The sequence below is a fragment of the Vigna unguiculata genome, chromosome 3, assembly GCF_037176805.1.
Source record: "Vigna unguiculata cultivar grain cowpea cultivar isolate G323 ecotype 2 chromosome 3, ASM3717680v1, whole genome shotgun sequence".
NCBI classification, from domain to species: Eukaryota; Viridiplantae; Streptophyta; class Magnoliopsida; order Fabales; family Fabaceae; genus Vigna; species Vigna unguiculata.
Window position 1 is genome coordinate 1563734 of NC_140794.1, and position 26816 is coordinate 1590549.

Below are 26816 nucleotides of genomic sequence, written 5' to 3' on the forward strand. Positions count from 1 at the left end.
AATATATAACTAATCAGTGATTAGAGATCAGATTAATTTAAAATATATATAATGCAAATTTCAACTTACATACTTAATTTATTAGAGTCGAATTGTGGTTAAAATTTACTTTTTAACATAAATGAAAATGTAAAAAAATAAATAATGGTCTATGTTCTTTTACATTTTCTTTCGGCATAACTAACGTTAATTGAATACCAAAGTTTACATAATACTTTTTATTTAGAGAACGGAAACAGTTAGATCGGTTGACATATACTGTCTATTTTATATTTATATATATATATATATATATATATATATATATATATATATATAAACAGTTATGTATTTTTTACCAAAAAATTATGTAGAGTTGAGTCCATTTCTTTTTACATTTCAGTTATTTAATAAAATAATACTTTTTATTTGTCACTTTTTAAATTTCAAATAACATAATTTTGTTCTAGGATATTTTTAATTTAATTAATGTGAAGATAGAACAAGATTAATTTGTATAACATCGGAAAAGGTAATTATTCATAATATATTAAAATAAAAATAACTGAAAGATATATAATAAATAATTCATTTAAAGTTATACTGAACAAAATTGTACGTTTTCCTTGGTTTACATAAAAAAGTGTTAAACAACTCTTATGAAAACAAATTATTAATTACTATTGTAAATACAGAATAAAAGCAATATTTTTTTAGAAATTAATATATATATATATATATATATATATATATTAAATTGCATAAATATGTATTATTGAAATACTTTTTATTTTATGAATTTTAAAATAATACACACACGTACACACACGTGTGTATATATATATATATATATATATATATATATATATATATATATATATATATATATATATATATATATATATATATATATATATATATATATATATATATATATATATATATATTTTAAAAGTACCAATTATTTCTATTACTTTTAATTTTAAAATTTATTTCTTTTTGATAAAGATTTCATAAAATATTTTTATTAGATTCATTAATTATTAAAATATTAAAAAAAATTAAATATTCACGTATATATTCTTTAATAAAATAAATTTACATTTGTAAATTTTGTATATATTAAAAAAAACATAACGAGTTATGAAAAGTAACAAATTTATTTTTAATTCATTAATCTAATTATTTAAAATTATATAAAAATAAAAAATTGATTATATAAAAATTTAAAATTACTAATCAAAATATTAAAATCAATTTAAAATAAAAAATCTGTTTATATAATTATTTTAAAAAAAGAAAAAATTAAAATAATAGAATAAGAAAGAGATTGAAAACATAGAGGAAGAAATCGTATATATTACTTCTATCCAAATTAAAAATAAACAAAATATTGAAATCATGTATTTTAAATATAATTTTTACACCTTGCTCTTCATTAATCTAAAATCATGTTTAAGAAGTATGAACTCATTTTATTTATTAAAGGTTAACTAAATAATTAGATAATGTAAATCTTTGATTTTCAACGTAGGTTGTTATTGTGCATTAGGATAACTTGTACATTTTGAGTTAAACACTTAGGTATAGGGTTATTAGTGATGCTCTTCTTGTATATCTTTGGTCTCTCACTTCAAACTAGTATTTTGACACCATTTTTTTTTACCATTTGATACTATTTTTCATAATTATTTATTTTCTCTTTTTTTCTAAAAATATAAAAGTTAATTTTTGTTAAAATTATTTTACCTTTATACAAATTATCAAATGGTGTCAAACAACCATTTTTCTTACTATATAAGTGTAAACACAGGCGTTATCGCGCCTGTGTGTATGTATTTTTTAAATATGAATGATATTATATTAATAAATGATAATAGTATAATGTTATTAAGTTAATATATAAAATAAATGTATATTTATTAAAAATAAAATGAAATAAATAGAGAGAATAATTGTTGATGAATAAAAAAAGATAAACAATTTTATAAAAAATAGATAAAAATAATTATTAATTTTAAAAAATTAATAAATAATAATATTGTAAAGGGTATATTTTGGTATTATGAAATGTAAACATAAAAGAGAGAATACTCTTTATATATTGTTATAGATATATTATTGTAAATTAGACTCACTCTCGTCAAAGATCATAACTAAAATCCTCATCCACTTTATTTTCAGCTCCTTCCATTTTGGTCGCACTTGGGACCAGTATTTAGGTAGTTAGCCTCTCAAACATTTTCTTTCGGAAATTGGGTTAGATAAAGCATTTATATAGTGTCAGACAAGCTAGGTTGTTATCATGATTTAAGAAAATCTTTCGTGTCCAAAACATCTTGAAAAAAGAAAAAGGATAAACTTTCACTGTGCTTCAAATACAAATATTTTCTTGTAATGCATTAACAAAAGGGACTATTGGTAAAACATCATAAACTATGTGAAAAGTGAAGATTTCACATGAATAGGTTCTTGGTTTTTCACTGGACCCGTTTTGAACGCCTCAAGAGCCATAAGATGTCACTACCATGCAAGGATCTTCTGTGGCGTCCAACCTTCTGTGTACTCTGCATACACAAAAGCATGAACAGATAAAAAATTACAGAACTTACTTGTCGCAGGGTACAGAGGATACACTTACTTGGAAATGGAATTTAGGATTTGGAACTTTCGATAAGAAAGACAAACCATCCTTAATCGGTGCCACTATTGTTTAAACCAGGAAAATATTCAAGAACAAAATGTTAGAGATGAAACCCCAAAATTACGAGATAACAATATTTAATACTAGTCTACCTAGTACCTACCCATGGCCAAATTATTGTGGCTGTTAAGTGTGCCTGTGGTTGGCTTCAAATTCTGAATTTGAGGCTTATGGGTGTACATAAAGAGTGGCAAATCCTCGTATGTCTCTGGTAAATGTTTATCATCTAACTTTAAAGGAGCTTCACCTTCGGAATCTCTTCATTTGATTAATGAAAAAGGTTAGATATACTATCTAACATATATTTCAGTTTCAATTTAACTAGTACTGGAGAAGTATTTATTACCTTGTTACTTTTTTACTGCTTGATCTGTCAAGGGAAGGTGCTGCAGATCATAAAAATCATTGCCATAAATGAGAAAACTGTGATGGTTTAACAATGTGATTGATTTGGAGTGAAGGAAATATTTGTTTTACATGGTGATAAATAACGCGAATGAAATCTAAGCGAATTCTCATTGCATTGCATTTTTGAGAGGGCCAATTTGCGAGCATATTGTTCACACGAGAGAAGTCTCTATCAAGAAACAAATATTAAACTTGGTTAGATAGTTTTAAATAAGAGATTTATTTTAAGCCGATGCATTTATTTGGGATTAATTCGTGTGAAGCAATACTAACTTGTTGAAGGCATTGGATTCGTAACTCAGCTTCAGAAAATGCATTAGTGTGAGAAATAAGGCCATCGAGATTGGAAGATACGTTTCCAAGATGATCAATAACAGTGACCATGCTTCTGCAGATGTACTCTTTTGTGTCGTCCACCACACTGCAACATTTTCCAGTAACAATTCGTCACGCGTCAACATATGCACCAACCAAACTATATTTAATGCAAATTAGAAAACACAACACAAGCAACGTAACAGGAACTACTAAACTGGTTTTACTACGTAACCTCTTAAAACAGCAACTAAAACACCCTAACCAACCACAATTATTAGAATACTCTATAGACAATATTTCTTAACATCTTTATTTCAACCCAAAATCAGAAGTGAGTATTGTAATTCATTTCCATTTATATTTATACACACACTATTTCAGTCTCGTACAATGAGATTTTGAGTATGTCAGTCACTCCAAATTTAGACACATCCTAAGTTTTTTCAAAGGTCTCGTACAAGTTTCTGATTTTTCAGTTTCAAGCTTATACTCTTTCAAACTCATCTGAATTCCATTTAGACACAAAAACAACTACGAAAGCTGGATTTAAAGGCCAAATCTTCACTCACTCATTATTCTCTTCACTCTTAGAGAAAGCTGTTTCACAGTATTCAGCAGCTTTGTGTAGTTGAGACCTTAGTTCCCTCAGCTCCTGCAATAAAAACATCATACGCATGAACAAAAGATTGAACTAACATATAAAGTATTGTTGAGTCTAGATGTGAACCTGAAGAGACTTGTCAAAGCGCATGGTTTCTTCTACCTCAGCATCAGCTATAGATTTGACATTCAACTCCATCATATTGCTACAGCCTTAATGCTTGTAAACATAGGATCTAATATAATGCTCACTTTTCTGAATGAGGCTCACCACGTAATTATAAGAGGATTTATGTAATCTGGCTTTTGGAGGCTTGTGATATGATGAAGCAAACAAGGCTCCTAAAAAACAGATTCTGCAGCCCATGACCAGCCAGCACACACATTATAGAGCATGATGACAAAGAAACAGTTTCAGTCCCGTGATATTCTGTTTTTTTACCGTGATGGGCATCTAATTAATTAAAACCTCAAAGTAATGACTCACAGTATAATGCAATTACAGGCCCTACTACTAGCACGTCATTCCTTTAAAAACTGACAATCATGCAACAAACAGTGGCTCATCTTGAGTTATCTGATAAGAACAAGTCACTCACTCACCACGTATATGATATGTGTCGTTGCTAATAATATTTATATTTATATTTTGAAAGGCACATGACAGAGGGCTTATTTGGTTGGAGGCTTAACCAGCTTAGCACATGCAGTGTTTCATCTGACATGTATGTATGCGTAGGATATATATATATATATATATCATGTGAACTTTTAATTAAAATAATCATAGTTAACTCCTTTCACCTTACATTTTTTTTAGAACAAAAAGGAACCTGTTAGATACAAAATCTTATTTTATTCGATCAACCTTAGTAAAAGGTGGTTTGGTAAAGGACAGAGATTTGAACATCAACGTCACACGGTCACAAAAGTATTAAAGATACAAAATTAGGAACAAACTTGATGACCTGTGACTTTTACTTGTATCTTCAGTATGGTATGCTACATGCAGATGCTTTCTGCTGTTCAAATTTGATTTAATTATGATTCATTAACATGACATAGAACTGTTCAATTGAAATTTGGTGTTCTGTCCATTAACTATATCAACTTTGGATACGTGTGGGCTGTCATGTAGCCTTTTTCATCAGTTTTGCACCCTCCTTTACCAAATAGTATCTTGTCCCATGTGTGAGCAACAATTCAACGTTTTGAATGCAGAGGTTAATTCTAGATAATAATTTAGAACTACATATTATCCTTTGTATTTCTTCCGGCAATATAAAACTATATTGGAGCTTCACATAAGACCGCTACGATAATTTCTAGTGCATAGCTCAAGATGATCAGCACAACAATGGCAGCTCTATATCTGAAAATCAATGGTACAACCACCAATTGATTCTGCAGCTTCAATGTCAGACAATATAGAGTTATTATTATCCGAAGATACTGGTCCTAAAAAAATATCTCTAACACTTTTATACAATTCCTGAGACTTTTCCCTTTTTTCTTCGTGGTTGAAAGTATTCTGACGTTGTGGATCCTTTTCAGAGGCATTTCTAGTAGTTGATCTTGCACATTCTCCTTTTTGCAAGTGTTTAGAGTCTAACCAAAGGAAAGAAAATGAGGAGGGGATTAGCATAACATTAGGTTGATTAAAAGGAAAAACTTCATAATTGGCGATAAATAACGATGGCAAACATTGGAGTAACTATTCCCAATCCCAAAATACGAAAGTAGGCATCAAGTTGTTAAACCATCTTCATGTGCAAGGATGCATAGCAGAAATGAGCAAACAAAATTAAGTTCTATGGAGGATTTTGAGGTATTCCATGCTGTAACAGACATGTTTATCAGGCTAATGACAATTTCATGCAACAGTTACTGAAAGATCATAGCTTGAAATTTATGAATATTTAGGTGGAAATCGAGAATAAATGACGAGGATTAAAAGAGTTATATCATTTTAATGGTGCTTGAGCTACCCTTAGACTTTTAAAGTTACTAATAATTATAGAACCGAACTCCCCGTGTCATATATAGCATTGTAAATCTTTTCTTTTTCTTTCGAGGTAATGAAATGAATTTTCTATTTTTTATTAGTTCAATTCAAAAGCCTCTGATAGTACTTAGTTAATTGAGTGGAGAAGTTACTCTACATGTTAAAAGAAAAAATGAATAACAAAAGGGACCTAAGGTAAGTATATATATAGAAGACCATGAAAGCTACATGAACCATTGCATAAAGAAAGAACAAATAAAGTCAAAATAGTGTTTTCACCTCAATGCAATCTCTAAAATGGAGAGGATCATAAATTTAGCGAGTAACAAGTTCTTGCTTTTCCAACCCTAACCTTTGACCATCTGAAATCCCAATGTTCATCGTCACAGAAAACAAGCTAGCTGAGTTTATATTACTTCAGATGTACTTTCGTAGCATATGTAATGAAGAGTTAATACAAGAAGCATCAACAGATTAGAGTTTAAAACACCTGTAGGAAAGTATGAATTTCTACTACATGTATTTTGATAATGAATTTGTTGCTGCTACTGCTGCTTAAAATTTTATTTTTGACAACTATTTTTTATTATCGTAAAGAATATCATTAATTTCATTGAAACAACAGTAATAAAGACAATAAGTTGTAAAAGCAGCCATGTAAGTGCAAACCAGATAGTCCTCAGTGAGTGTGCCATCAATTATTTACCTTTAAATGATGTGGAAGAATCTTTAAAAACCATGTCTAGTTTAGCACGGGTAATGCACAACCATCTTCTTTCTGATTCATAATTAAGTTCTGTTTCAATTGGAATATGCCAGTGGCCTTCCTCTGATTCCTGTTACCACAGTTGCCATGTTATGTTTCCTTCTTTCTTTTCTTCACATCTTTATTGTTTCAAATTTAGATTCATAGACAAATATAATTTAATCTGTGTTCATGTTCTGCTGCTTTTCGAACAGGGTAAGAGCTTACCTGAATTACAACAGAACAAGGAGGGGGCATGTGAAACACTGGACTACCACCACCAGAGAAACTGAAGCGTACCTTAAATTTGGTAGACAGGGATTCCAATGTTAGGATGGGCTTAAATTGCACATAATCAAAGAAAGGGAATATAAATTCAAGACAAAATCTTATTACCAATGATTTAAACCTTAAATTGCAGATGTATTTGTCTATATATGATTTAACCAACTACCATGACTAAAACATTATTTCATCAGATATATAAAATCAGCATGACAATAAAAACAAAGATCTAATAGAAATCTCTTCTTTCCAAAGGGCCTTACCTGATGCCTTTCTTTCCATTTGGGGAAAAAGTCATTTCCCAAAAGTTGAAATAGATGATCTCTCATCTCATCATTGGTAACAAGTAAGCATTTAAGTTTTATAGTTGCATACAACCAGTACCTGAAACACGGGTCAGTAAAATGCAGCACGATATGCCTAACCAGAAGAAACAGATAACAAAAAAATTAACATTTGTTCTTACCAGTCATCATTTGATCCTGAAGGTGTTGCATAGAGTGCATCAGCAGCATTCCACTTATCAATTAATGCCCTATTGACTGGTTCATCCATTTTGTCTCCCTTGATACGCTTATTATGCAAAATGATAAGTGGTAACTTCTTTGAAGGGAGCCTTTGGCGCATTTCATTGACAACAGCATTGATCTAAAGTTTTCATCTCAAAAGAAAATAATCAGTAACCCTAAAACAAGAACAACAAACAGGGAATAAAAGACAAGAGTATTTTCTACGCTCGGTAACTTGCCTTGTGTGGCATGAACCTACTTTGGCCAAAAAGGCCAACATTTGCAGCATCTACCACCGCTTCAAAAGGTCCATAGTAGTCAAGCCATTTCTGCAATGCACGTTTTCATATATTCCAATTGCAACATCATCAATCTATAACATTAATTAGATTAGAACACTTACAAATAATGATAATTTCTTACCTGAAATTTCTGGAAGTTTGAGCCTTTTTCTCTCATCATGGCTATAGATGCAACTGACTTGGCAAAATGTTCAGTTTCAATAGGATCGAGATCAATAGTGGTCAACTGCAGTCCACAGCACTTACACACTCCATCCTTTCCAATGGTTGTATGAGCAACTTCCCATTTCCCCTTACCCAACCAACCCTGCCCATGCCAGCCTCCACCATTATTTTCTATTGCTTCCATTATCAATCTCTTATCCCATTTTCTCTTCCCAACTCTTGAAGCCTGCTTGCTCTTAAACCAATCAACAATCAAAGACGCAGTGGCCTGAGATACTTTCCTCACACTACTTCTTACTTTGTGCAACACATAATAAACCTTGTCACTATTTCCAGCTCCTATGCTCACCCTCAAGAGAGCCTCCAACTCAGGCTCTTCAGGGTAAACACCATGCTCAAGCATGTGCTTTTCAACAGCAAACGCCTTATCTATTTCCCCATTATTGCAAAATGTGGATAAAGCAGGACCGTAAGACCTTAACTTAGGACTTATCCCCATGTCCTTCATCTGTCTCACCATCTCAAAAGCCATGTCACCATCACCCACGGACATGGCCATTCGACCCACAGCCGTCAGCGCAGCCTCATTCATTTGAACCTTACCCACACACATATTCTCATACACCTCAAACCCTCTCTCAAGTGCATATCTCTTGACTTCATCACTCACCACAAAAATCCCATCTTTCTGAGTGGAATTCAAATCAGAATTTAACCCAGCATTGCAATCCAACTCAAAAGATGAGTCATTTGTGTCCATTGGTTCACTGAGCCCCTCATTCCGAAGTCCGTCGGAGGAAACAAGTGCGTTGAGAGTTCTAGCACCACTTCCACTTTTAGCCGGTCGAACAACACCGACAGCTGCAGAAGAACACAGATACAACAACACAGTGTAATGGTGCTGCCCCAGTTTGACACCCTCTGAGATTGCAGCGTCATATAAGGACAACGCCCCCATAACATCACCTCTTTTAGAACACATGTCCAAAGCATTCTTCAACTTCACTTGCGGGCTATCCCTATCCAGTTTCCTCTTCCTCATCTTCTTTTCCACTTTCTCGGTAACCGTGCAACTGCTGCCACTGATGGTAGCTCTTGCTTCCAAAGACCCCCTGCAGTCTCTGAAAGCGTAAGGAGCTGTCTTGGCAAACCATGGAGCGGTTTCGGATAGAGAATTGAGATAAGAGTGTCGAATTGCAGTTTGTTTTGTTTTGATGGAAATGAAAGTGACGATGTTGTTTGAAGGACGAGGTTGACAGAGACAACAAAGGTTAGGCTTGGAGTACGAGAAAGTGAGAGATTGTCGAAATTGCAGAGTGTTGAAGTAAAGGGCAAAGGGAGCCATCACCTACCTCACCACCATCTGTTGCTGAGTTTGTGCTCTCTGCGCTAACTCTTCACCTTCACTCGAAGATATTATATGTTTTTTCTTTCCCTTGTTTAAGCCTACATACATAAATCTGCTCAAATAAGATTTTTACTTTATTAGATTACGAGTTTGTTTTTTTAAATTCAAACTTTATCTTAATACAACAAGAAATTCTAATACTTATAGAACTTGTAAAATACAAACTCAATTATAAGAATTAAAATGTGAAATTTTATAACTTTTACTTTTATATTTATAAAAGTAAAATAAAAATAATAATTTAGTTATATAAAAGTAAGAACGTTACAAAAATAGTCAAGATTACATGTTATATTGAGTGTAAGATTATAGAGAGAATGTTGTCAATTTTTTTAACTAAAGTATTCAATTTTAAAGTGTATGGTCATGTTTAGAAAAAAAAAAAAGGTTGGAGTCAAGATACAATACATACATTACGGACTTTAAAGAATTAAAACTCGTTTATTAGTCATCATAAGCGAAATATGTCACCATAAGCGAAATAAAAAAAATTATTACAATTTTCTTGGATCATTTTAAATTATTTAGAAAAATGTCACCATAAGCGAAATATAAACTCATGCATAGAGTATCTTTCTTTAATATAATTGAAAACATGTTATATGTCATGATTTGTACAAGTCAGAATAACGTATATTTAATGAGTATTGTTACATGTCATTATTCATCTAAGAAAAGCTAATTGACAAATTGCAAAGTGGATTTTCAAATTTAAAGTTCAGAATTTATAAGAGAAATAAATGATATAGCCATTGTACTAGATTTTATTGATGATCATGATTGCATTATGTTCTTGAATGATTACATCTTCATCCTTTGGAAGTAGAGCTATTTGTGTGCAATTTTAGTGATTGTCAAAACATAATTCATTTGATAAAGAACCAAATATACCATGAGATGATAAAACATTAATGTCAAGATGTATTTCATTTGTGATGTCATAAAACAATTTCATTTGCGATGCCATAAAACAAAGTAATCAAATAGTAAAAAGATTCGTACTTTTTGATAATCCATCAAATGACAAAAGTTCTTTTATCCATAAAGTTTAAACATTCTTTGGACTTAATAAGTATTGCATGTGCCAATTTACATTAGAAATTGATAAAGTAATATAACTAACAAATAGATGACATATAAAATTCAAATAATGAGACTTATTATGCATGACTTTTAAGTTGTTTATTAGCTTATGCTAACTATTAAGTTAATCAAAAGCACTCAAATGGATTAAATCCTCAGGTATAATGCACTCAAATGCATTACTAGTTAACAAAATATTTATCAATAGACTGGAAAAACCAAAAATGATATATTCCAGAAATATATGAAGATAAATTGAACTAAGCAATATGCAAGCAACATCAATTGCACTGCGTGTCCTCAAACATGTCAGATGAAGAATCATATGTCAGTAGCCTCAACATTACAACAACTGAAAACATCAACATGAGCCTGACATCCAAAAGAAAATGCTACCTTGCAGCTACTAACTGCAGACAAATGCTGTCATAAAGGCATGGAAATACCTGTAAAATACACAAATGGAAGCATTGCAATGAGTTCTTGTCATTCAGTCATTAAAATTAGTACCTCAAATCAGATAGAAAAATCAGATGGGTGCAATTTTCTAATCAACAATGTACTTTAACAAAAATAAAATCCTGACATTTCTACATTGTACACCAAGCCTAACATCAAAGATAGATATTTACTGAAGCAGACAACTTCTAAGAAAGTGTGAAAGGATCCAATGACATTTAATTTTGTTGAGTTCTAAAATATTATTTTATGCAAAAATTATAAAATCTACATATTTGTCTGCTTGGGTATCAGGTAGGTCCTGTAAAATATACTTCGAATACCAAGTGCTGATCATTTGGTAATGCTATACCCTACAAAATCTTCACACAAGAAAGCTCAACCTCTAACCAACGAGAACCAAATGGTATGTCTATACAAATTGGCAAAGAAGCACTTTAAGCCATGCCTCCATGAAAAACTAGTTGAATCCTGATAAAAATTAGGATGAATTTCTCCACAAACACTTATAGGAGAAGGAAACAAGTAAATAAGATGAATTAAGCTTCCCTAATAAATTAAATCAATTTAACTTCCGAGATAAACACAACTTATTTTACTCTCTTGTTTTCTTCTCCTATAAATATTTACTGAGAAGTTTAACCGATTCATATGCAATGCAACAGAAAACAGCAGAATGTACACAACACAATATAGCAAACATGAACTTTACTCCATAGGATTGGTTTAATGGTAGGAGTTTTGAGTACTTTAAACGAGGTCTTCGATTCCCTCACCCTCCTAATTGTATACGCATATAAAAAAACGAAGATACAAAAACACAAGAAAAAAACCTCACCCTTCTAATTGTATACTCATCTCACATTTCTTAAAGTCATGTCAGAAATCCACAATAACATTGCTGAATAGAGAATACACACAAAAAGAACACACCTTGAGGAACTAACCCCCAACCCATAGACTCAACAGACAAGCTTGACACTAATCGAGCTGAAGCCACCGCGCTATGTAACGGCATAATTGATTCCAAGCTTCCCAACTCCACCGGTAACCTAACCAACCAAATTACAAAGTTTAATTAAAACAAATGAATAAACAAAATCATATAAAAGTGTCGTCTAGGTTTTCAAGAACAAAATGCCAATGTAAAAATCCAATCTTTTTTTCTATTGGGGATGACACGAAGCGTGAGGGAGATGCAGGGCTCACCGGAAAGTGCGAGAAAGGCGGCGCGCAGAAAGAGAAAGTGGATTGGAGTGAAGCGAAAGTGAGGGTTTGGTGAAGTTGCTGTGAGCAAGTGTCTGTAACCGAGACGACAACCTACACAAAACCTTCGATGATGCCATTTCCGTGTTGGTTCAGCTGGAAACACTTCTGAATATGAAACCTTCCCTACTCCTATACTACATGCAACGATGTCGTTTCGTCGTTAATTGTATTTCTCTTTTTCTTTAGGGATTCTCTATATTTTCTTTTGCCATATCTGTGAAAGACATTTCTAACCTATACCTTGTAACAATTAATAATTAGTTAATTAACACTCATAAATAATAATTTATTTTAGAAAAATCAAGTTCATTATATTTCAAAAAATCAATTAAAATGCATATTGTGTAATTTAAAAGTATAAAAAAAATTCAAAATTATAATCCATAACACATATTATATCTTTAGGAATGGTTATAATATATTCTCAATTGCTCAATTTAAAAGTCATAAATAACTTTTTAATGTTTTTCCGCTATTTTTCTCTTCTTTCCGTTCTTTGATTGCGATGATGAGGACAATAATGATATAGTAAATTTTTATTTGGTGGTTGAACTAGCCCATTGGGTTGGGTACATGTTGAAGTCCAGTCATGAAGCTATTAAAATCATTTTCTAGATGAAGAGATATGAAAACGACATAAAAGTAGATGATGGTATTTTACTTTTTTATATTTTTTTCAGTTTTAATTTTCTTTTTTATTTATTGTACAAATATATATTTTTCTTTCCATTTTTATTCATTTAAATAACATATTTTATCAATTATTTCCTAAAAATATTAAAATAGGTAAAATCCGAAGACCAACCGATAAACAATAAAAATGTTTCTATAAGAATAAAAAAATTAAATTCAATATACCTATGACCCCACTCACCTCATCATAAGTCAAATCCACTTATATGGGTTAAACATATGATAGCTGAATTTACCACCAATCTACCATAAAATAAATTCGCCTAATTTTAAAAATAATATTAAATTAAAACTTCAATTCTCTAATTTATTATATATACGTTAAAAAATTCAAAAACTTGGAATTGATGAAAACACAATATTAAAAATCGAAATATTTTTAAAAATTGAAAAATAAGTTAATGTAACATATTTAATTCTTTAATTATAGATATATATGATATAAAATATTTTATTTTTAATTATAGTCTTAATTTACATGTATTATATTTTGTTAAATATATTAAATATTCAAAAGTAATTCCCTCTGAATTTTAAATTTATTTTTCTAAAATTTAGGTAAACTATGCCAGTTTTAATTCATCAACCCAAGGTCGAACCCCTTTACAATTTTTATTGTCGACAAAATCTTCCCGTAACTTCATACTTTTCGTCCTACTTCATGAATATTAAAATTTCCATTTTATCTTTTTAAAATTATAAAATTCAAAAGTAAAAAATACTTTTAGATTGTCAAATTCAGAAATAAAAATTATTTTTTAAATTGTGCAATTTAAATTACAGTAACAAAGCCTTAAATGGTGAAGAATTATCGGCTGAGTACCAACCATAGAATCAAATTATCATCCATTGGAGAAATGTAATTAAATTAAGCTAGACTGTGACCAAACTACAATTCATATGCGCTCTCAAACCATAATTTCTCTTTATTTGAATACAACAATGAATGAGGCAAAAGAAAGTAAAGGGGAAAAAAACTCTAGAATGGGGAATTAAGTTACATTGCTTCTTTTATGAAATTACAAGTCTGCAATTTACAAGTTACGTCGAAGCAGAGCAATTAATTCAGATTTCTATACTTGAATGACTAGAGTAGAAGAAGAAAATTGATAACCAAAAAAATTGATCCTATAACTAATTGGTGAGCCTGTGTGATTAACAGTTGACACGCCCTTCAAAGAGAAGCAACATAACGAAGAATAATGTTTTTACAGTTCAGAGTTGTAGCATACCTGCACACAATATTCTTCCATAGTTATCTCAGCTCATCTAAGTTAGATTCCTTTTCATATCTATTTTTCAGGAATAAGACTACCACCAGGGAACGAAGATGTAGAAGTAATGTTGCCCGCAGCTTTGGCAACACCATTATTATTAGTGGTTCCTTGCTGATGCGCTGTCTCAGTACTGGCATTTCCAGTGCAATTGTTGTTTGGGTTTTCCTTTTGACTCTCTAATTCACTTCTAGCTAATGAAGAACACTTCGTTTCTGAAATTGGGAATAGATATTAGAAATTAGCAACATCAAACAATATAGTAGGTAATACAAAAAATACGCGAGATATATAGTTGGTTAGAGTATGTAAACCACAAATAAACTTTTATCATCTACTGAGATAAAGAAGGAATCCAGCACATGGATTTTGATACTTTGAGCACATAACTCGGAAATTTCAAAGCCATTTCAACAGACATAGCTATATATAAACAGGCCCAACAAAGCATTAACAAACAAGAAAGAAACAGCCGGATAATCTGACTATCTTGATGTACACTTTACAACAATAATACACAACTATTTTCAGTCCATTAGGTATTTACTTCATGCTCCATAGAACTTACTCATCCTTTACCACAACAAACAATAACTTGAAATCAGCAGAACACAGAACAAACCGCGTAACTTCTATGTGAAGTGAACATTTTTCAAGATTAGGTGTTTAAGCACAAGCTGCTACCCAGAAATCAACGGAATATGAATAGATTGCTCTTAGCAGTGGAGAAAATATCATGTACAGGGATGTGATATAACTAAGGTATATTCTAGGAGGAATAAGATGGTACGAGAATCAAGCCTCAAGGGCCAGCAGTGAAGCAACAGTGAAATCATGAAGAATACTCATGCTACGGATGTGCATCTTAATGAAATGGATGGACAGGGTGTCAGAAAGCAAATGGAACAGGGGAAATTCAGGTGGGGGGAGTGGAGCATAAGGGTTAGTAAGTGAGAAAGGGGTAAAGCCAACGCAGTGCTATTTTACTTTCTTTGTCGTAATTCTTATCTTCGTGAAAATGTAAACTGTCTCTCGACTGATTGGTATCAGACTCAAATAAAGTCAGTTTATACATAAGGAATACAGGTTTAGCTTCACATAAGTAGAACTAACCAGATGGTAACAAAGACAAATCAACTCACAGAAAATAGAAAACGGTTATTGAGATGGCTGTCAATGTTATAGGGAGGGTGGCCATTATTTGTCTAAATTGAAAGTTGAGAAGATCCATTTGTAACAGCACCAGTGCTATGGATGGGATTTTATGAAATTTTTGCAAACAAATCATAACTCAGATCAGATGAAGGTAACTCGGATCATAACTTACCATTTATTTCTCCCATAGTGATGACCCTATTGAGAAAGTCTCTAAATTTTGTCAATACAATTTTTTCTTGCTCGGCATAGACCTCTGTCATTCCTTGTCCATATGGCGGTTGCGTAGATGTGTTGCAAGCATGCGCCCTTGATCCAATAGGGGAGGCAGAAGTCATGAACATTGTGTCTTGCTCATCGCACATCAATGCTAAGGTTCCAGGAGACATTGGCCTCCCTTTTGGGACATCAGCACCATCTGAACTAGAATTATCGGGGCTGATTTTATCTGTCTGGTTTGCACTCAAACAATCATCATCAGCCATAGCTTTCTCAACATTAGCTTCCGTTTGGCTTGGTAATTGCTCTTGAGTTGAAGAAGCAAGAGAAGTTTCTGTGTGATCTTCAGCATGCTTATCCATTAAATTTTTCTGGTCTGTTCACAGTAATAAAAATAATTGGTCAAAGAACACATTTCAATTGATAATGTTAATCACTAGGAGATAGATAGATAGCAACTGAAATCACCAATTACACAGAAAACTAGAAATTTCTTGTCCACACACAATCTTTTCTTCTAGTACGTGTATACTAATGGACCACAAGTATTAGAGCCAGTTTGGTTGTAGGAAACATTTTTTTTTTCAAATCCTTAATTTTTTACTTATGATCATGAAAACGCTACATGGCTTTCACCATTTCCAAAACAAAAACTCTAGAAAATAAAATGAAAGTTTTAATAATTATTATGATAGAAACAGAATATATAAAAAGAAAACATGTCCATAAACAAAAAAAAAAATTACTTTTGATGAACTGTTTCCTAATCATATTTTTATGGAGTAACATAAAAAATTTAGATGAACTAAAAGGTCACTTGTCAATATAGAGGTTTCTTAGGTGCTCAAATTTTTCAATACTCCAGCATCTTGAACATTTGCATTCCCTCCAATATTCCAAAACTCACCAAACATTTAGAGATCACGTCAAATTAATTCCTCTTCAAAATAGATCAATTTTAATTAATGGCACTTCCTTTTCTGCTTTCCTCATTTCCCATGAAGGAAACTATTGTTTGCAGGTAAATTATGAATAAATCAGGTTGAATACTGTAATTTATTATTTAGCTAATTAAATCCTCAAACTAGTTTGATGGCACATAAACATGTTGATAAATATTCGAACCTTACCATGGTTGAAAACATGTTTAGTTTTCATTTTGTCAAGCACTTGTAAAGCAACAAAATTAAAAAGTCTTATCTGATGTAACAAATTCAATTTGAGCACGCAGAATTAAACCATGTATAATGCTCACTCAGTATACAAAAGAGAAAAAGCAGGGAAAAAGTGGGAGACAGAAAATCTATTCTCGGTTAAGACAACACTACTCATAAAGAAGAAACAAAAATCAACAGTGATGATAGATTCAAAACATATGACGCAATTCCTAATTGACAATTTAACAAGTCAATATACCTGTAAATGTCTTTGCGGCTTGTCCAGATACTAGCACCAGAACTGAGCAAAGTTCCTTCAGGTGCTGTGGTTGTATGATGTCTGCTAAAAGAGACCTTCAACAATAATCAAGTTAATGACTAAATTAAAAAAATATATCTTCATTTCATAAAACTTAAACAGTCTTACCTGTACATTAATTTTGAAGGACCTAATGTTGCCGGTCCTACACGACCACCTGGGATAGGTGACAAGGATGAGGATGGTGCAGAAGCTCTGACATTGTTTGCCTGGTGAACATTAAAGAATATATATATTTATAACATTATTGTATATGAATTAGATATAAAAAAAACGTTGCAATTTTCACTATAAAAATGCAGTAAGCTAATATGAACTTGCAACTCAAGGAAGAACTTTTTCTAGACCCGATGTCAAGTCATCGTGGTATTGAAGTGAAACTTTCAGGGTCAAAGCAGCAGAATTGATTTGTATTTATTCACTTACGATTTAAATAACAAGTTGACATTTTTATGTGCGTGATTAAGCAAATGTGACACTTAAGACAAGAAATCATCAACCCACAAGGCTAGTCTTTAGTTATGGACTTTCCTGACAGGCTTGGGTCACAACAAATGATGCTTTCATTGAGGCCAGTTGACATGGATGGGGCGACCTAGACATGGTAAAAATCAACCAGAGAAAGACTTGCTCTAAGTGAAACCCTAAGCATTCAAAGAAGTCAGACTCTGACTGGATATCCAGATTGGCCATAGTGGACACAGGCTTTTGAATTAATGTACGATACTATAATATCGCACAGAGAAAATATGAAAGCATATTGTCATACTTAGGCCTTGAGGCCCACCTGCCCAATAGATTAGCTTTTTGAGATGGGCTTCCCTCCTGGGTTTGAGTCGTACTACAAATCAAAGGGACCCTGTGTCGATTAAATAAAGACTAAATCGAATTTAAATGAATCTTTCCCGTTTAATTGAAAACTATAAATCGCTATTGCATAATCGTAAATATTACAGTCATGAAATATTAAGTGACTGTAAATTGTAAAACTGCAGTAGCTGTTTGTCTCCACTTCCCCAATTTTACTGATTTCCAAAGGTAAAATAAACCTTAAACATTATTAACAAATTTCACCTGTTGTCCCAGCCTTCCAAGTGATGGATCCTTGATGGTTGACCCAAATAAGAGTTCTTGACCTTTTCGTTTCTTTGATATTGGTGGTGATGAATAGCCAGAGGAACCAATAGCTCCAGTTATGGCAGCATTGGCCGCCTGCTGAATATACACCATGTTGTTATTTTGATCTCCATGGAACAAAGCCTGTCTCTCTTCACTACCCTCAAAGTTTTTGCAATCCATGCATTTACAATTTTCAGAACAAAGAATGTTGGCTTGGAAGCACTCACAGTACTTCTTGAGGCACCCAGATTTTTTACAATGGCATCCCTTGTTGTGCTTTCCCAATATCAAAATTTCCCCAGCATCCTCCTACATTCATTTTGATGCCCAAAGATAGTCAATAATTGAAAAGTTAAAAGAAAAACGTAACACTTTTGCCGGTAATAGAAAATTACTAAGTTCTGAAGAAAAATCATTTGTTTACAGTTTTACACTTTGGGGCATATATAAGTGAATTTTCAGCTGTTTTAGCAATAGGTTGCTGTCATACAAAATGTTTATACCTTAAAAAGCCAAGTTTGTGCAGACAAATGAGACACATGCTTGAAAAAACTCAGTTACCTGAGCCCTGGGTATGCTTGTGTTACTAAATTTAAAGAAAAAACAAATAAGGAAACTAAAATGAAATGTAACGATTCCATTGACACAACATTTTAGGAGATAAAAAAGATGAATTATCTAAATTATTGCTTGTTGAAAACAATATCGACATAGTGATAGGTACGGAGTAGAGACAATTAATGTAACAAGTAAGGATATTTAATATAAAATAAAAATGCTTATTTCTACAAAATTATAAAACCCGGAAATGGTTAAGTCATAAGCAAATGCATGATTCCGTAATAATGGAATGATGCACTTAAAGGAACTTAAAATTATGCAATGGGGGAAAACAATCACACAAGCAGAAGTGACCTCCAAATATAATGAAGAAGTTTTGCATATAAGTACACAATGAATTTAAATAAAATTAATTAAAGATAACAGGAGAAATGTCTTGCACCACTGCATCAGAATGTAACCAGATAGGTTTTAAATTTCTAATCAATAAAAACAATAACTTAAATCAATGCTAATGACCCACAATATAAAACATGACACGCAACACTAACAGTCAGACAAGCTAAACGGAGCACATACCCTGCTATCACGTGTTCCATGAGGGCTGCTTGCAATTTTCGGCCTGAACGCATTTGGATTGCGTTCCAAAGTAGCTTCCACCGCTTCTCGTCTAGCAGCTTCATTTTCCACATTGTTATAGCAATTTACACAGTTGCAACCATCACAATATATTCCCGAAGCAAAACATTCACAATATCTGCGCAAGACATTTCAAACATTAGCTCCACATAACTTACCATTCCATCCAACAAGTATCAAAAGCACAATAACAAGACCACAGAGAAAGCCAGAGTATTTCACTTACAGCTTCAAGCATTTTGAATGTTTACAATTACACTGCTTTTGCTTTTTGGGAGTAGCTTCTTTAATTTCAAAGCCAGGCCTCGGTCTCGACTTTGGAGATTCTGGTTTCCTGAACAAAACAAACGCTAATTGAAGACCAAAGAGCAAAAAACCAAAGCCAATTCAAGTCGTCAACAAACACCTTAGCTGGAAAAGAAAAATTCCATCCATATTAAATTAACCAAAGCAAATAATAATTATCAGTCACTTCTTTCTCATTTCTCAACAACCGAAACCCGAAACCAGAAAGGAAATTTCCTATCCAAATCTTCAGAAGCTCTGATTGCAACTCAACTTCGTAACTAATAAACAAATACCGGCCATGTGTTATACGCCCAAACAGAAACATCAAAATCGAAACTTTACTAACAAACTCATAATCCCAGAATTTCCAAAAAAATCAGACATTTTTCAAAAAAACACAATTAAACCTTCCTTCTATCATAACTCTGAAATTCCATGAGAAATGAAAAAAGATAGAAACATATACAGAATTCAAGAACTCACCCAACCCTGACGGAAGCAGAAGGCTGCAGCGGCAAAACCACCGGCGACTGCGGTGGCATCCCGCCGAAGCCGGTGAAATCGAGCTGTCTGGCGAGCTTCTTGGCGGGAACATCAGACGGCAAAAGCGCATTCGCGACGACGTCGTTGGGCACAACATTCTTGGGAGCACAATCACTCCCCTCACCTTCCCCTTCTCCCATTAAAACAATAATTTTTAAAATAAAAAAAGTAACAACCTCACTCACTCCTCCACTCACCGATTATCAACGATAACATCAACAACAATCAGCAACAAATTCATCAAAAGTTAAGCTCAAATTCAGTGGTTTCAGATCCAAACACCACGCGACTGCGCGTGCAACTCTCGAATCAAGACAATTCGATCCAAAAACCAACTCAACACAACAATAGAAAGAAAAGAAGAAGAAGAAAAAGAAGAAGCAGAAGAATAGTGTGTGATTAAGAGAAGAGAATAGAAGAGAGGGGCTTCGTGTTTCTTTCGTTGGTGGTGTTCGCGTTCGCCCCTCTCTTCCTCCCTCTCTCTCCCAAGCTTTTCAAATTCAATTTTCGTAAATATTCAACGGCCAGATCTCCTTCCCCTCTTCATCCCACGCTCCTCCGCTAAAGTGCCAATCTCGCGGCGCAAATTCATAGAAGCCTCACTCCTCTTTCCTCCTCCACCCTTCGATTCAACTCCCCTCCAAACCCATTTCTTATATCACCCGTTCAAGGTCGACACGTGTGCGTCTTTTATCCTACGCCTCTCTTTGCGTCGCTGGGGGTTACAACAGTGGATTCCGTTTTTGGGTTAAACCTAAGATGTAAATAAACAGAGAATTTGGCGCTAAAATAAAGTGGTCCCACCCAAGTTGTTGACTTCCCAGTGCTATTCTTTTGAGCTAACTTCACTGTCATCTCATAAACATGCAACACAGGTAAACAAATTATCAAACAAATTTGCAATGCTAAAGTCTTTAATAATATTATCCTTTCAATTTAATTCAAATTGAGATAGAAAATTCTAATTTCATATTTACAATATGATAACTTTAAAAATTTGTATCACAGTAATTTTTTTCCTGGGACCAATTGCAAAAATTGGTAAAGAAAATGAAATGAGAAAAAGGGTTTGAAGGTTTAAAAACCTGAATCGAACAACCCACTACAATTGGACCATGGAAGACACACCAGCACTTCGATTGGCCCAATATAAGCCAACATGAGACTTCATCGTAAAAGTCAATTCATTATTCGATTCCTTTTCAGGTGAGAGTTAGAAAAGGTGGCATCATCATCATTCTCCATTTTCAATTACTTTGATTACCATCAAGAAAACACCATAAAATTTGATCATCAATTGTGTTAATATGGGTATTGGAAAATTTCAGGAAATGTTAGAAATTATAGAAAATAAATGTATACTATTGTAATTTGTTCCGACCATGCATACGTGTGTGAGCCCTTTTAACGTCAGTTTTTCATCATGAAATCACGAAACCTTGTTGGTAGTTCCTTTGTAGTGTTTGAGTATCTATTTTACCAAGATAGATCTATAATTGATGTAGCAAATTTTGTCTTTCAAGTATGAAATTAACTTCTTGTACTTACATTTCAGAACATCATTGCGTACTCTCTCATTATTATATATTTTTAGAAGGTACTTATTATTTTTATTTTGCTGGAAAATTGCAAAAATAGATTCAGCATGGACCATAACACTATATACCAAGATTTTGAGATAACCCTTGGTCAGCGTTTAAAGAGTTATTTAGATTACCATTCTCTCCAATTTGCTGCCACTATTTGTTTTATCGACAATATTTAACCTGTGTACTAAACATAAAAAAATGTTTAATTTCATATATATATATATATATATATATATATATAATTCACAGTAAACAAATACGTGTAATATATGAATAAATAATGTTTAAAACTCATAATAAATAGATATATTTGATAGATAACTAATAATTTAGATTTATAGTCAAGTATTTAAATTTGAGATATAGGCTGTTTGAACTATTAAAATTTTAATTTTTAAAAGAAGATAGCAAACGTATACTGAATTATTATTCATATGTTAATTAATGCTTGATGGACCTCAACAATGCATTCTACATTTCATCTAATCAATGCTTTATTTAATTTCCAGAGAAAATAAAGGGCCCAGGAAAAAAAGAAAGAAAAACAATGTAAAAAAATAGTGGAAAACTGAGTTGTTTGATTAAAATATAAAAAATAAATGAAATATTATTTTTTTATCATTATTACTTTAATTACTTATTATTATTATCATTATCTTTATTATTATATAAAGATATTCCTCTTTTGTTCTACACATTTTATTTCCAATTTTATCTTTTTTAAGTATTTTTTTTAAATCAAAATAATTATCTTATCAATTCTACCTTTTAAATGACTGTTTTTTTTTTAATTTAACTGTTTTCTTTTTTATTTTAACTGTTTTTTTCTTCTAAAGTCTACCTATTCTTTTAAACTGAAAAACTATTTATAGTAAAAAATTATCTATAAAAAAGTAAATATTACCAACAATAAAATTATAAAATTTATTTAAAATTATTTTTATAATAATAATTGTATTATTTGTTGTTATCATAAAAAATAAATATATGTATTTTACTAGTAATTATTAATATGAAAATTAGAAGATAGTCTATAGAGATTTTTTCAATAATTAAAAATGTGACACATAATTAATTATGCATTTTTATTTCTATACCTGACATCTCATAAATTTTGTAGTCCCCTTCTACAACTCATTTTCTTAATTTTATATTCAATAAATAATTCATATTTAATTAGATAATTTAATTCAATATATTATTATCATTATTATTTCTTTATTTCTCTTGTGTATGTAAACAGAAAATCATAACGTGGCGTAAGGAAGAAGATTAAGGTAAAATGTATATTCATAATTCTTTTTGACGTGTATCACATTCTTCTTTATGCAAAGTCTGTCACATTTTTGGAAGAAAAAGAGTCAGGGCTCACCAGCTATCTAATAGCTTCAGTTGAAGCTTAAGACCGATATGAGTAAAAATATTTTAGTTTAATTAATCGGATGACACCCACTAAATCCCATTTTCATTTAGATGTATCAGTTTCGTATCTGTTTTTAAAAATGTGTCAATTAAATTTCAACTTTTGAAAAAAATACTCAATTAGATCATTTTTCGAAAACTAGATACAAAAGTTATTTGTTGCTATCACTACTGCCCTTGGTTAATCAATAGTTTCATCTCTTGGTCTAGAAATTATGAACAATATTGCTTAAAGACTAGCTAACTGGGATGTAGAATTTGGCAGGGGGAACTGATGCTGATATCAGTGTTTCCACGCTGAGCAACTCTCATACTTCAGAAGACATTAGGAAATTGTTATAGTCCCAGAAGCTTTTTTTTTTTTCAAGAACTTATGTTGTTAACCACAGTAGCATTTTTATCCTTTCAGTTTGTTTTTCATTGGAATATTGATCATTGCCTCTGTGCATATAATGAAATGGTACTTACACGCATAAATAGTTTAAGCATACAGTCGTATGCAGCACTTAACAGCATTTATCAAAACTGTAGATGTTCTGTTAAACATTATTGAAAAGTGAATGATCGTGTGAATAAATTTGAAGAAATTGTATTAGGGCTTAACGTTTCAAAGGAAGAAATTTGGGTAATTTGGTCCATTGGCAGTCCTATGTTTATGGTGTTGTTCTATAGATATAAATCCTCTTGCACTAAGTTGTTTACCAGGTCATGTCATGACAGGAACAAACAGAAAAAAAACTAGTTACTAATACGTTATATCTGTAAATATGACAAGATGCAAATCCATGTATTACAACAACTGTGAGTGTCATGGTCAAGTATGAATTCATGTTAACACAGTCCATCAAGTTTTTTTCAGTAGTGTTTATCTCTCTGTTCACACGTGAACATCAAATCAGAAAAAAAAATTCTGATAAATATTCTCACCAAATAATTACCATTTGAACAACACCACACAAAAGGTAAAGGGAGGTTCCAAGGATACGATGTACCTTGAATTCTTCAAGGAAACTGTATGGAGAAACCGGTACCAGTTCTAGTGATATTGAACTCATCAAAATCAGAATCAGATTCCATTCCATCCAGATCACCCCACCCACCAGGGGAATCCTCATCTTGTCCGTTTCTGTTAAGAGGAACTGGCAGTTCAGATATCGGCACAGGAAGAGGCTCTTCATTAAAGTACTTGTCATGAAGTAACTCCATTGCCGTAGCCCTCTTAGCAGGATCATAACAAACCAGTCTTTTCACCAGAGCCACTTCATCAGGGGACCTATTTGGTAGACGGGCTTCAATTCCAGCAGGGTTCTCCACCTTGCTAAAGGAGATTATCCCATAATCAGGAAGTTTAGAACAACCAACCCAAACACTCTCATCAAGGTTACCCAAAACACTGATGATTCTACTGAGCTGGTCAATATCAGCAGTTCCAGGAAACAAAGGCTGCAAAGTTAAAAGCTCCGCAAATATACATCCCAAGGACCACAAATCAACCTCCAAACCATAGTCTCTGGATCCATAAAGCAACTCAGGAGCCCTAAACCAACGAGTCCCAACACATGAAGTGAAACAACCAAGTTCATTCTCTTCATCATCTTCCTTGTTTATGTCACTTGTGGTGCATGTTGCATTTCCATCGGGAGTATTAGGACTAGTGTCGTCATTATCAATTCCAGGCTCCGTGAGAATTCTTGCCTGAGAAAAATAGCCATCAATTCAGTACGTATTTGGAATCCCATTAAGTCATCCAGAATTTCGTTGATACGCTAGTTAACGAAATTTTAGTGTTCATGTGTTTGGTTTCACTTTTTGAGGAATTGAGTGTGTGTATGTGTTTGGGTCAGTGTTACGAAATTGGTTTTATGTAAAGTAAGTTTTGATGAAAATTGAATTAAAAGTGAATATTCTAAAGCAAATTAGTAGCTAAACTCACTAAATATTGTCATTATTTAATACAGAAGCCATTTAAGTTACGTTAACTCAGAAACCAACTACTCAAGCTAAAACTAGATATGTAAAAGTGTACAAAAAAACACATTAATGATTATTTCCGCATTCTGGATAATCGAACATGTGACTAAACATACACTGAGTTTTTGGTGTTGATTTTGAGTTGAAACAACTTCAGATTTGTGTTTTTATTATTCTACTGGCTTGATTTTAAAATGAATAAAAGCATTGAAAATATTTGAAATAAAGTCAATTTTGCAAACACCCGCTCAATCAAGCGCTCAGACATTTCAAAAGTCGGGGTTAGGGTTTTGTGGTTGTCGACAATGATAAGTGATTACCTGTCCGAAATCGGCGATCTTGAGGAGGCCGTTTTCGGAAATTAAGAGATTCGAGGGCTTCAAATCACGGTGGAGGACCATGTTGCTATGACAGGCGTCGACGCCAGAGAGAATCTGGATCATCCACCGCTTGAGCTGGCCGGCGGGGAGGGGCTGGTTGGCCTTGGCGGCGTCAGCGATAACGGTTGCCAAGTCGGTCCTGAGGAACTCGAGGACGAGGACGGCGTCCTCGTCGTCGCGCCAGAAATATTCGTGCATAACGATGACGTTTGGGAATCCCTGGAGGAGCTGCAACGCGTCGATTTCTCGGAAAGCGGACTGGTAGTCGTGGATTTCCTTGAGGGCCACGATGAGGCCGTCGGAGAGGCGACGGCCGCGGTAGACGTCGGCGTAAGCCCCCGACCCGACCCGTTCCATGACCTCGTACTTGGCGATGATCTCGGATCGGGTGTGGATGCTCCAGCTCTTGGGTGGAGGATCCATCTCCATCGCACTCACTTCCACTAACACTACTCAATGCCTCTCCTACCTTTTCTGGTATAATAAGGTTTTAAGCCTTAAATTAAATCTATGAATTTGTTTTTTAGATAGAAAACGTATTAAGTGGCTATTATTATTATTATTATTATTATTAGTAAGATGTGAGACAGAGTAGAATCCTTTAAATGATACCTGAATGATTACATTAGCAGTTAGTTCCTCAGAATTCGAATTAGCACGTGTTATTTTTTATTTGAGACGTGTGCAGAAAATATACACATCACAGTTATAGGAGGTAAGTACAGAAAACTTAGAATTTTATAACAAAATTTAACCATATAAAAGAAATCTAAAGATTTAACATCACAATATATTTATAGTTACAATAATTATAGCTCTTTTATATATATATATATATATATATATATATATATATATATATATATATATATATATATATAAGATTTTCGTTTTAAAATACTAATTTTATCCTCAAGATATAATTATTTATTAAATTTTTAAAATTGACCGTTGTTTTTATAAACAATTTTATAAAATCGTCTATTCTTGTTCTTTTTTTTATCAATTTTTTCATTTTTTTGATATATTTCACTTTATTTAATAAATATAATTTTATTTTATATATTAACTTAATAACATCACATTATCATCACCAATTAATATAATATCACGTATATTTATAAAATGTATACGCGATATATATACAAAGATCTTTCATTTTATGTTAACGTTTATTTTCTAATTTCTTTTAAATATTTTTTTAAAATTAAAATAATAATTTTATAAATTTTATCTTTTAAATAAGAG

General features: G+C 32.4%; 5 protein-coding genes across 7 annotated transcripts; all 5 read right to left on the reverse strand.

The window, feature by feature from the left end:
* Positions 1-2318: 2318 nt before the first annotated feature.
* On the reverse strand, positions 2319-4353 carry LOC114179352 (putative protein ABIL5). Its single transcript, XM_028065674.2, has 8 exons — positions 4137-4353; positions 3979-4061; positions 3365-3512; positions 3161-3260; positions 3030-3069; positions 2787-2941; positions 2621-2685; positions 2319-2546 (listed from the first exon to the last, which is right to left on the reverse strand). The coding sequence occupies exons 1-8, from the start codon at positions 4209-4211 to the stop codon at positions 2460-2462; spliced, it is 753 nt and encodes a 250-aa protein (XP_027921475.2). The 5' UTR covers positions 4212-4353; the 3' UTR covers positions 2319-2459.
* An 894-nt stretch (positions 4354-5247) lies between these two features.
* Positions 5248-9442, reverse strand: LOC114179804 (proteinaceous RNase P 1, chloroplastic/mitochondrial-like). Of its 2 annotated transcripts, XM_028066266.2 has the most exons (8): positions 7977-9442; positions 7793-7882; positions 7511-7692; positions 7308-7428; positions 6988-7059; positions 6721-6850; positions 6294-6376; positions 5248-5617 (listed from the first exon to the last, which is right to left on the reverse strand). In XM_028066266.2, the coding sequence occupies exons 1-7, from the start codon at positions 9363-9365 to the stop codon at positions 6330-6332; spliced, it is 2031 nt and encodes a 676-aa protein (XP_027922067.2). In that variant the 5' UTR covers positions 9366-9442; the 3' UTR covers positions 5248-5617; positions 6294-6329. The 2 variants fall into 2 exon arrangements, with proteins under 2 accessions (XP_027922067.2, XP_027922066.2); XM_028066265.2 differs by lacking the exon at positions 6294-6376.
* Positions 9443-10741: 1299 nt separating this feature from the next.
* LOC114177190 (uncharacterized) lies at positions 10742-12437 on the reverse strand. 2 transcript variants are annotated; one of them, XM_085670953.1, is made up of 3 exons: positions 12180-12437; positions 11918-12022; positions 10742-10957 (listed from the first exon to the last, which is right to left on the reverse strand). In XM_085670953.1, exons 1-3 carry the CDS (start codon positions 12314-12316, stop codon positions 10918-10920), a joined length of 282 nt encoding a protein of 93 aa, XP_085527079.1. In that variant the 5' UTR covers positions 12317-12437; the 3' UTR covers positions 10742-10917. The 2 variants fall into 2 exon arrangements, with proteins under 2 accessions (XP_085527079.1, XP_027918247.1); XM_028062446.2 differs by having other exon boundaries at positions 11904-12022.
* Positions 12438-13917: 1480 nt separating this feature from the next.
* On the reverse strand, positions 13918-20786 carry LOC114175665 (protein tesmin/TSO1-like CXC 5). The gene is made up of 8 exons (XM_028060443.2): positions 20147-20786; positions 19602-19709; positions 19316-19493; positions 18131-18484; positions 17165-17265; positions 16997-17091; positions 15534-15956; positions 13918-14421 (listed from the first exon to the last, which is right to left on the reverse strand). The coding sequence occupies exons 1-8, from the start codon at positions 20344-20346 to the stop codon at positions 14225-14227; spliced, it is 1656 nt and encodes a 551-aa protein (XP_027916244.1). The 5' UTR covers positions 20347-20786; the 3' UTR covers positions 13918-14224.
* A 3197-nt stretch (positions 20787-23983) lies between these two features.
* LOC114174942 (cyclin-dependent kinase F-1-like) lies at positions 23984-26050 on the reverse strand. The gene is made up of 2 exons (XM_028059675.2): positions 25509-26050; positions 23984-24912 (listed from the first exon to the last, which is right to left on the reverse strand). Exons 1-2 carry the CDS (start codon positions 25995-25997, stop codon positions 24220-24222), a joined length of 1182 nt encoding a protein of 393 aa, XP_027915476.1. The 5' UTR covers positions 25998-26050; the 3' UTR covers positions 23984-24219.
* Between the last annotated feature and the right edge of the window lie 766 nt (positions 26051-26816).